The following is an 11,722-nucleotide window of genomic DNA, read 5'->3' on the forward strand; positions in this document are numbered from 1 at the left end:
TCACGTGTGGGTTTAATCAATTTCTTCGAGCTTCTCGTTGAAGAGATTGATTGGATAGGAAGCTCCTCATCATTACCTGATTCATCATAAAAAACACTAGGAGGGTATTGGGAAATATTTTCCCTTTCATTAGTACTCTCTTCATATTCTATTTGTTTTCTTGTCTTTAGATAGTTGGCAATATAAGTCGGAATTGCTGTCAAATTCGCTCAATTGGGGTTTTTCGGTTTGTGGGTCCAAGCGGCGATGCCCGAACATACCCCGTGTAGTCGACCCGTAAAAGAGCATCTACTGCGAATATCCTTTTTCCCGGGTCCGTTTGCGGGGTCTGACTCTGCCCTCGCCCGCGTCCACCCGCGAAGCCGTTTTTCCGCGAACTGCAAACGTGTTTTGCGAGTCGGCGTTATACGGGGTCTGCTAGAGATGCTCTTAGTTCCGGTTCCAGACACCAATAAGGGCAAATCTGGAGTGTTCCCCTCGAGCTTATTACTCCTCATGGCCAGGGTTTTCAGCATTTTTGATTGCTCCAAGCTTGCAGGCAACCTACCAGTTATGTTGTTTGTAGAGACATTTAAGCTAGTGATGGACAAGTAGGAGTTCCAGATCCAGCCAGGTAATGGACTAGTGGATGCTCTTACCCACTGAAAAATTAGTAAGTGCTGCACATGCACGAACATGCATGTTCCAGTTCACCATTAATCCCATCCCACTTGGCATGGGTTCATGAGATCGGGACTTGGTCACCGAGGAGATCACACGTCCAATAGCTCTTGAAATAAACAATTCAAGTCATTGATTTGCCACCACGGCGTCAATGATTCACCACGCACCTATATAAATTAACCCGTCGTGGTGAATCATTGATGCTGCGGTGGCGAATCATTGACGCCGCCGTGGGGACTTTCGTTTCCCTATACAAAGAAAGTCTGGTCTGACGTTAATTCACGGGTACACACCTTATATACAGGTGTCATTAGACTTATCACCTTTGGATCGTCGTGGAGTATTAGAGTAGTAGGAGCCGTGATGATATTGGTTAACCAACCTTTGCGCTGATGCCTAGCATCTTGCGATGTGATTAAATCTATGTAATACATCGAGGTCTCCCAGATCATTGCATAGCATCTTGATCACCGCATCACGGTTGATATGGCCACCTTTCACATGGGTATCATAGCATCTTGATCACCGCATCACGGCTGAAATGACACAATAAAATTTCTTTTGTGCTTGAAACATTACTTGATGTTTTTTAAATTAAATCTGGCCTCAGCATTGGTTGATGCGGATAACCAAAAAAATATTAGTTGATGAGGGGGACAAACAAATTCAAAACCTGCATTGCCTAAATAGATCACAAATTGATTTTATATATATATATATATAGGATGGACAGATGGACGAGTCAACGACTTTGCGTTTGAGGGAGAGTGGAACAAAATTAGTAACCCTAGCTAAATTAGGTTTTTATACGGGTACCAGCACCGCTGGATGGAGTTCGTTGACTAGAGATGCCAGATTGGCTTCCGGCCCAATGCAAGGTCGAGTGGCAGTACAGTATATACTATATTGGCTAGCTGTAGCTAGGTAGAGGTACACACAGAGGCAGAATTGATCCGTGCATCTCCATCTCGCCATGACGCTAAGCAGCTGGGTGTGCCTTGCAGCGCGGCTGCTGCTGATGATGTCGGCGGCGGCGGTCGCTGGGAATCCGGCCATGCCGATTGGGCAGCCCAACTGCAACACCACCTGCGGCAACGTGAGTGTGCCTTACCCGTTCGGCATGGGGTCGGGCAGGTGCTACTGGCCAGGGTTCAAACTCAGCTGCCACCACGGAAGCAAGCCCCAAGGCTGCTCCTCGGCGACGGCGGTGCTGGTACGTTTGAGGTCGTCGACATCTCCCTGCAGGACAAGTCGATGCGCGTCGTCAGCCGCGAAGTTCATGCCATAGAGATTGCCGGTTCGGGCGACGGGCGCGGCCAGTGGAGCTGGAGCCTTGGTCTCGGTGGTGGGGTGTCATACGCCCATACCCATACATGCTACACTCGTCGGCAAACGAGTTCATCCTCATGGGTTGTAATGTGCAGGCGACGCTGCTAAGCATGTTAGACTTAATCTTGATTCATGTATGTGCATAGTTTGTTTTTCAGATGGTTAGTGGGTTTAGTGGCCCGAGTGGAGGCTGGGTTAGGGCGTGCGTGAGCCAGCCCGGTGTATATATATGTGTTGATCAGATGAATGGAAAGAAGGCCAAGACACCTCCCTCCAACTGTTGCGGCCCCTCCTACCGGTCACGGCGGTATTTTGATTTTCGGCCGAAAGAAAGGATTTCAGCCATCTCGGCCTGGGCGAAATCTATCTTCGGCCAAAATCGGTCAAATTTCAGTCAAACTTTGGCAGAAGTTTTTTTAAATGGCCGAAATTCGGCCATCTCGGCCTGTGGCGAAGAAATCTCAGATTGAAAATCAAAACGCTCCCCCGTTGGCGCAGCTCTCCTCTACGTTTTGCTGTTGGCGGGGGCGTGTGAGGCCCTTGAGTAGAAGTAGAAATTCGTTATCTTTGGCGTTGGGTAGACATGTCTTGCTGCTGCAGCTGACGTGATCAAGCTTTGCTTAGGCGGTACAATCAAACGTGGATGAAGTTGGTTGAGTATGTTCTTTAGCATGGCGGGTGAAGGTGAGTTAAAGGTACGACGGACTTCTTTATCATTTTGAGGGCTGCTCAAACATGTAAAATGAATCAAAGATTTGTGTTTCTGCTCAGGAACTTACCATCAGTTGTTCTTCCTACATCTCTGAATCTGAATGACAGCACTGAAATCAGAGCTCCATTTTTTTTTTTTGAGTAGTTTGGATTGCTTACCATATGTGTCACATGGTTGAAATCAGAGCTCCTGCGGCTGGGAACGGGCAACACCGTACATTCCAGGGATGATTAACTTCAAACTAGTTGGGCATCATTGAAGCTGTTTCTAATCATAAGGGCCTCTTGGATACACAGGATTCTGAAAGTGTAGGAAAGGACATACACATGAACCTCTACTACCATAGTGTAGCAGTTTTGGATTTGGAATTACCACTTCCCTCCCAGCTTCCCGCCAAAACACTTTTGAGGTGCTCGGAGCCGTTGATTTCCCACATTAGGTTGGCATCTACCGTTCATCAATTGTCAATGCTACGTATCCAACGGCTAGCATGCGCCGGATTCACCTCTCCGGCCGTGAGTCGCAGGTCCACACTGAACCAGCAGCATTAACCACGTAGAAGCTTTACAGTATTTCCCTTAAAAAAAACATAGAAACTACGTGCAGAAACTTACACGTCTATGCTCTGGCCGGTCCCAATGGATGGATTTTTTTAGCTTGACCGAGCCACTTTGGCACATTGGTGAATAAACAGATAAACAGTCAATCGCATGTTCTTCAGCACAACACGCGGGAGAAGGCGATTTAAAGGTGCCACCAACTTCCTGATAGTTTCAGAATTAGTTAAACTTCATCAAACAAAGTGGTTGCAGTTACAATGAGAATTTGTTTCTGCTTCCAAGCATTAGGGCGACTTTGCTACGCGGGATTCTGAAAGCATATATAGGAAGGACGGGCACAAGAATATGATATAGATGTGCATGTGCAAAACAGAGAATTTACAAGATAAAAGCCAGAACTTTTGTAAACTTTACGTACATGTTTGGTTCACAGGAATACGAAGAACGCATATATCCTAGTAAACTGAGTCAAACCAAAGCCAAACACACTTGAAAAATTATACATGCTTCATGTGTACGTATGAATTATAAAATGAGTTTCAAGTGGGTCGTACAATAATATCCAGCGGGGCAAGAGAGAGAATTCAGCTGGTTATTATTCTTACAAGAAAATAGCATATGAGTAGTTCAGACTGTCCATTCATATTACAAGCTAAGGCGCTTTACACAATAGCCGTTGAAGAGTGTTCCAGATCGTAGCAAGTGATGGAGTCCTGACTCTGTGTTGCCATGGAGGGGCCTCTTCCTGCTGGGATCATCCTGTTGATGCTAACCTTCATCTTAATAGCAGTGCACAGCTTGCTGAGTACCCTGTCGGTGAACCGAAAGTAAGCCTTCCTCGCGACCACGCTGCATATGAAGGTTGTGAAAACCATGGAGATTCCAAATGCAAACCCGAGCAGAGTAAATAGACAAGTCAGCGTGCCAAATCTGAGTTGAAGTTTACGGTGCCGGTGTTTGTTACTCTCTGGCACACAGATTCTGTCAAGTGGAGGCCCGCATAGATTTTGGTTTCCCAAGAACGAGTCCAAATCGAAAGTTTGCAATTGATTTCCTGACGGTATCTCCCCTGAGAGATCATTGTAGGACAAATTCAGGAAGCCCAAAGAAGTTAGCGACGCAAAGCTGTCAGGAATTGGACCCGATAGATCATTCCATGAGAGATCGAGTGACTCTAAATCCACCAAATTCCCAAGTTCAGCAGGGATACTTCCTCCAATGTGGTTCCTTGACAGATTCAAGTTAATCAGTGAAGATAAAAATCCTATTTCGTTTGGAATCTCACCACTTAATAGGTTTGCTGAGAGGTCAATGCCCTTCATCACGTACATTTCTTCCTCATAAAGAAAATTATGACCTTTCGTCATTACCTCCAAGGTATCTGTGTATACGAAAAAGTAAGCACCCCCAAGACCATAAACCTTGTACTGAAGGAAAGGCGATGTTCTTCTGTCTTGGTCTTGATTGACCAGGTGCAAGGCTGTTAAATTTCCCCAAAAATGTGGTACAGGGCCAGATAGTTTGTTGTTCGAAAGATCCAAATAATGCAGAGCAGGAAGTTGGGACAGTTCTTCAGGTATTCCACCAGAAAACTGATTGGACCCCAACCTCACAAGTATCAGAGATTTTAGGCTGTCACCTATCCATTTTGGTATGTTTCCTGACAAATTATTTTCTGCAAGATCAAGGAACATCAACATTTGACATGACTGCAATGAGGTGGGCAATACTCCTGACAACCTGTTCTTGCTAAGATGCAGTGACATGAGGGAATTTAGAGAACCCATGGTAGATGGTATTTCTCCCCACAAGTTATTGCTTGAAAAGTCTACGGCATACAGCTCCGATTTCTTTTGCCAACAATTGGGAAGCTCTCCTGAAAGGTTGTTATCAGATAGGTCAATCAGTTCCAATGATATCATGTTGCATAAATCTGTTGGGATTACTCCACTAATGGAATTTTTTGACAGTGATAGGTAATGCAATTCTTTGTCTCGAAAGCTATGTGGCAATGGTCCTGATAAGTTGTTGCAGGATAGGTCCAACACTCGGATGCTAAGCGGCAAATCTGGAATGTTACCTTGAAGCTTATTATTCCTCATGCTTAGAGTTGTTAGCATTGTCAATTGCTCCAAGCTTGCAGGCAACATACCAGTTATGTTGTTTGTTGAGACATTTAAACTAGTCATTGACAAAGAGAAGTTCCAGATCCAGTCAGGTAATGGACCCCTGATGCCTGCACTGCCTAGATCGGTCATCTCGATTATAGTTTGTGATTGCAGCCAAGTTGGAAACTCTGGTCCTACAAGGCAGTCATGCAGTCCGAGATTTATGAGCTGAAAAGGTGGCATCCAGCTTTGTTTGACTACAATCTCGAATGAATTTGATGCTAGATCTAAAGTATCCAATCTTGACAAATTGGCAAAGTGGAGTTCCGATAGTGTGCCTTTAAATCTATTGAAGGAAATATCCAAGTATGTCAGGTTTGATAGGTTACCAATACCATGTGGCACAACTCCAGACAGTGAGTTCGCACTGAGATCAAGGATTCTTAAACCTGACATGACCTCAAGCCAACCAGATAGGTTTCCGGTTAACTTGTTACCAGAAAGTTCAAGGATCTGCAACCGCTTCATACAGGGAAACAGGCTCTTGGCTGCTTCTGCAATATCTCCTGACAAGATGTTCCCGGACAAACTGATTTGAACCAAGTTGCACAACCTACTAGCTGATGTTGGTATTGCTCCAGTCAACTTGTTGTCCCCAAGCCCTATGAACATAAGTGAAGTCAGTTTGCCAAGGTCATCAGGAATCATGCCCGAAAGCCCACAACTAGTCATGTCCAACTCTGAGAGGGCAGATAGCTTGTCAATCCAATTCGGCATGGAGGAATTCAGATCGTTATTCTTCAGATTAAGCAGCGTAAGGGAAGTGAAGTTGACTTGAGAAAGAGAAGTGAGGTCGGTGGCAGGAAGACTAGCATCATTCAGGCGAAGCACTTGGAGTGATGGTAGCATGTTCACTGCCTGCAGCCAATCCACAGAAGCGGCAAGATACAACCAACTGAGGTCGAGATACCTCAGGGATGTCAGCTTGGAAACCCAACGGAAGTTATTGACAGTGATCCCAGGACCTCCAAACGAACCCAGATCAAGATAGACGAGTCTCGACAAATTACCGAGTTGAGGAGGAGCTATTCCGCCAAAACTGGCATGCGACAGATCAAGATACCTCAACATCTTGAAGGAGCCTATGAATTCCGGGATGGGCACCGCACCAAAGTCACCATGGCTCAGGTTGAGGTGCACCAATCTGGTCAAAGCAGCCAAAGATGGACTGATCTCGCCTTTGAGGGAGTAACCACCAAGGTCCAGCTTGACGACATGGCCGGTCTTCTTGCTGCAGCTCACACCGCCCCAGTTGCAGCAGTTTTCTCCTTGCCATGAGCGTAACCTCCCACCAGCATCAGTGATGCTGGCGTTGAAGGCAGCCAGTGCATCCCTCTCCACGCCGATGCACGCAGCTTTGCCCCTGGTGAAGTTGATCACGAGGCACCATAGGGCCAACCCCGTGAGCAATCTGAGCATGGTATGACCTCCCATGGCTGTGGAGTAAACTGTGAAGCTAAACTAAGCTGGCCAGGTAATACAGACCTCCCATGGCATCTCAAGCATCGTATATCCTCCCATTGTATTGCAGATCAAGATTTGTCTTCTCTCCTTGTCTGGTCTCCCTGCATGTCCTTATCTCAAGTCTGGTCTCGTATACCTGTCTTGTCTGCTTGCAGTTTGTGCTGACCAGCCAGCGGTCTCATCGTTTCAAATTAAAATAACTGGTTAGACTGATGGTGCTGAGGAGACCCACAATTCTCAAAATTCTACCACAAATCGCGAGGAAGAGTGCCGCCTCCAAGAATTATATGGAGTGGCTATACACCACTTTCCAGTACGCCCTTTGCCCAAATCGAACATCTGCTTCGTCGTCGCCCTCTGTTCAGCCTGTTCCTTCGCCACCTGCAAGCACACCCCCAAATTTGAAATATGATAAGCTTCCTTCCCCACCTTCTGTAAGTGGCCATTTCTGGAACAATGTAATGTGGCCATGGTTGTCATAATAAGAATTTTTCAGAAGTAGTGTGCAGCTTGGTTCGATCCAATCCCCTGTCTTCATCCTAATTTGGTTCTGTAGTGTCACTGTGTCAGTGTGACTGTGCATGTACATGAAATTATCCAGACTGATCCCAGGAACTCTGAATGAGCCCAGATGAAGATAGCTGAGTCTGGACAAATTACCGAGTTGAGGAGGAGTTGTTCCGCCGTAACCGGCATGCGACAGATCAAGATACCTCAACATCTTGAAAGAGCCTATGAATTCTGGGATGGGCACGGCACGAAAATCCCCATGGCTTAGGTTGAGGTGCATCAATCTGGTCAAACCGGCCAAAGATGGACTGATCTCGCCTTTGAGGGAGTAACTACCAAGGTCCAGCTTGGCGACATGGCCGGTCTTCTTGCTGCAGCTCACACCGGCCTAGCTGCAGCAGTTTTATCCTTGCCATGAGCGTAACCTCCCACCAGGATCGTCAATGATGCTGGCGTTGAATGAAGCCAGCGCATTCCTCTCCACGACAATGCACGCAGCTGTGCCCCTGGTGTTGTTGATGATCACAAGGTAGCAAAGGGCCGGCATTATGAGCAATCCAAGCATTGTATGACCTCACATGGTAAATTAAGCTAGCTGGGGAACACGGAAGCATCTTATGACCTGACTTCACTGCTAGTCTGGTCTCCCTGCATGTCCTTATCTCAAGTCTAGGAGATAAGTCTAGTCTCCACCTTCTGCAAGTAGGCACAAATGGGATAATAACAAATCATGAGTAGTAAACTAGCTGGTAGTGTGCAGCTTGGTTCTATATATCCAATTCCCTCTCTTCGTCCTAATTTGGTCCTGTAATGTCACTGTGTCACTGTGTCTGTCTGTACAGGATATGAGTATACAGTACTACTTAAGCAATCTGCAATTAACAACGCTGCGGTAGTGGTAGAAGTATGAAGTTCAGGGTGTGAGGGGGAGGGAGATTCCAACCTCTGACTCGTCGGCGTCGGAGGCGTGTCTCTGTAGCTCCTCGACGGTCCGCTCCGCGCCGCATCCGCCTACCTCTCCCTCCGACGGCGCCTCCGACCCGCCCCCGCCACCGCCGGAGGCTGACGCGGCGAACCTGGCCGCGCACGGCCACGGTCGCAGGGAGACGCGGCAGCTGTGGTAGGGCCTCGGAGCCGAGCCGCAGAGGAGCAGGCGCGGGCGGCATTTCCGGCGATGCGGGGCCGCGGCGGCGACGACCAGCAGGAGACCGGCGGCCATCGCCGGAGGAGATGGAGGCAAAAAAAAGGAAGACTGGTGGGACTAGACGATGGGATATTTCCCCAGGGAAGAGAAAGAAAGGATGCGTGCTGTCGATATTTCAATTTGAAGACTGGATTTTCTTGGATTTTTTTTCTATTTTAAATTTTTTTTACTATCCAAACCCGGGAGCATCTGCACCTATTTTTCTGGGACATATATCGCCGATTTTCTAATGGAACAATCAGTCTATAGTTTCCGTTGCAAGGGATCATGAAATCTTTATCATAATTGGTTCACTTCTACTCCCTCCGTTCAGAATTACTTGTCACAAGAATGGATGTATCTACAACTAAAATACATCTAGATACATTCATTTCTTAGACGAGTAATTCCGAACGGAGGAAGTATCTTTTTAGAAAAAAGCCAGGTTAAACTATCACATTTCTGCAATGTACTATTCTCTTGAGAGCCTCAAATTTTATTGTTTTTTTAGGGGAAGACTTAAGCTTTATTAAAAGTTCGTAGTTCCATCTGCTGTAATCTCCGAGCTTATACACTCTGGAGGTACATGAAGCCAGGTCTTACAAAGAAAATTCTTACAACCTTCCCTTGCTAAGATATGTACGACTTTATTCGCAGACCGACGCACCCAAGCAATTCTAAAGCCACTAAACGTAGAGAGTAGCGTCTTCAACTTTTCTACTATTTGCCCATTGCCAGATAGATCCTTCTGCTCACTCGAGATCTTCCGAACGGCAACCTGTGAGTCTGTCTCAAGGATCAACCTCTGGATGTTTAGTTCTTGGGCAAGGATAACAGCTCGTCGGCACGCTAGTAATTCCACCGTCTCCGCATCAGCAGCAAGAGGAAAAAAATGGCACGCTCCCGCAATGAACTCACCATGGTTGTTCCTGAGAACAGCTCCTCCTCCTCCTTATCCTTGGTGTTTGGCCAGCGCCCCATCAGAATTCGCTTTAACCCAACCATCGTCAGGTTTGCTCCACTTGTCCTGTCCCCTTACCACTGACTGTTTGATCACCGTGTCCTTGCTCGACCTCCACTCTTCCGTCAGGTACAATACTCGTTGAAGTACCAACTTTGGATCTTCCATCTGGTTGGTGTCCCTTGCCTTATTACGTGCTAACCAAAGCTCATACCAGCTCCTCAAGACTAGATCCCTTTCTTCATTCCCCGTCCTGCTCAACCGGTCCAACACCCATGCTCTCATTCCGCTGTAGGCCGCAATCCCTTCAGGCAGTCCCGCTAAGGGGGCGGCCACCGTGTCACCAAGCGGCTTCCAGTAATGGCGTGAGTGGGGACAGCGCCAGAATCTATGGATGATGGTCTCCTCCCTGCCACACGCGGCACGGAAGATTCCAGGCTTGATTTTCCGTCGGTGAAGCTCCATACCAACCGCCAGACCATTAGATAGCATGTGCCATGCATGTATTTTTATCTTATTCTGCAAGTCTGCACTCCACAACTCATTCCAACTCTTATGATCAGCCACAGATGAGGATCCTGAAGCCTGCTCCCTTTTGGTTGCCTTCAGCGACATACCAAGATGATATGCTGAGCGGACTGTAAAATGCCCACTCTTTGTGAAGTTCCAAGCCTTGTAGTCCCTTTTTCCCTGACCGCCTATGACAATAATTTTGATATCTGCTACACCCCCTTTAGAGAAAACCCGGTTCAGTTTGTCGACATCCCACTCAGAAGACTGGACCTTTAGGAAATCTGCCACCTTGGTTAAATTTGGGACAAACACAGCACCCAGTGGTGTCATGCTCCCTGCCCCTGGGGATCCAATTGCTATTATGTACATTGATTGTAGAGCCGTCTCCCACTCTCCACACCAACCCTTGTGCTAACAGATCCCTCCCATGCATTAGACTTCTCCATGTGAAAGAGCAACCTTGTGGACAAGGGGCTGACATTATATCCATTTCCTGAAAATATCTAGCTTTTAACACCCCTGCGCATAATGAATTTGGCACCATAATGATCCGCCACACCTGCTTTGCTAGAAGAGCTTGGTTGAAAATCTCAAAATTTCTGAACCCCATTCCACCTTTCCTTTTTCTCGTGCACATTTTATCCCACGCCACCTAGTGGACTTTGCGTTCCCCATCGACTGCTCCCCACCAGAATTTCGAAGAGATAAATTTCAGGTTCCATCACATTTTCTTGGAGAGCTGGAGGCAGCTCATTGGGTATGTCGGTGTTGCTTGCAGCCCCGACTTCACCAACACTTCCCTCGCAGCCTTTGACAAACCTTGTCCTTTCCACCCGGCAACTTTTGCTTTTGATGATTCTTTCACGTGCTTAAAAGACCCATCCTTAGATCAACGTTCACTAAGGGCCTCTGATTCAACCCCAATGCGTTTTTCAGCTCACATTTGCTTTCCTCCCTACACCCTTTGCCAAAAAAGATAGACGATTTTTGCATACCTTCTGACTGGACGCCTCTTCATATACATGAATAATGGATCTAAGCCTCATCATATTAGAGTGAGAGGCTTATAGAAACACTATGCTATCATCGGCAAAGAGAAGATGTGTGATACTCGGTCCCGTCCTGCCAAAAGATACCCGCTGAATCTCCTTCTCCTGTTGCGCTTGCTTGAGTAGCGCTGAGAAGCCTTCTACACAGAAGAGAAAGAGATACAGAGACAACGGGTCCCCCTGTCGAAGCCCCCTCTAGGGAGAAAGCCTTCTGATAAATCACCATTCAGTTTCATAGAGAATCTTGCAGAGGTGACACATCTCATCACCATGGCCGTCTGATAATCCACAAGTGTAGGCTTGGCCCCTCGCGAGGGTCTTGTGATGTTGGTGTTGAAGCTGGGCCGTACCTGGCCATCGATGAAGCCACGTGGTGGGCTCCAGGCAGGCAGGGCTGGATACCCCCATATCCAGGACACCGACATAATCCCCTCCCTCGCTCCCTCCGATACTGCACCAGTTGTAGATAATTCAAACTAGGAGCTCAAATGGATTCGAATAGCAGATCCAGCGCAGCCGAAAACTTCAAGCCGGCGCACCCGCCGCACGCACGCACGCATACACCAGAGAGAGTGTAAGAACCAATTTCCTCAGAGATCGAAGAACAACC

The 11,722-nt window shown here is 47.2% G+C and overlaps 1 protein-coding gene across 1 annotated transcript; it reads right to left on the reverse strand.

The window, feature by feature from the left end:
- Positions 1-3,753: 3,753 nt before the first annotated feature.
- On the reverse strand, positions 3,754-8,678 carry LOC119294527 (receptor-like protein EIX1). The gene is made up of 2 exons (XM_037572729.1): positions 8,350-8,678; positions 3,754-8,102 (listed from the first exon to the last, which is right to left on the reverse strand). Exon 2 carries the CDS (start codon positions 6,864-6,866, stop codon positions 3,927-3,929), a length of 2,940 nt encoding a protein of 979 aa, XP_037428626.1. The 5' UTR covers positions 6,867-8,102; positions 8,350-8,678; the 3' UTR covers positions 3,754-3,926.
- Positions 8,679-11,722: the final 3,044 nt, after the last annotated feature.

This window comes from Triticum dicoccoides, chromosome 4B, assembly GCF_002162155.2.
Source record: "Triticum dicoccoides isolate Atlit2015 ecotype Zavitan chromosome 4B, WEW_v2.0, whole genome shotgun sequence".
Taxonomy (NCBI): Eukaryota; Viridiplantae; Streptophyta; class Magnoliopsida; order Poales; family Poaceae; genus Triticum; species Triticum dicoccoides.

Excerpts from the sequence above, each read along its gene's own strand:
- LOC119294527 (XM_037572729.1), bottom strand. The coding sequence starts at position 6,866 with ATGGGAGGTCATACCATGCTCAGATTGCTCACGGGGTTGGCCCTATGG.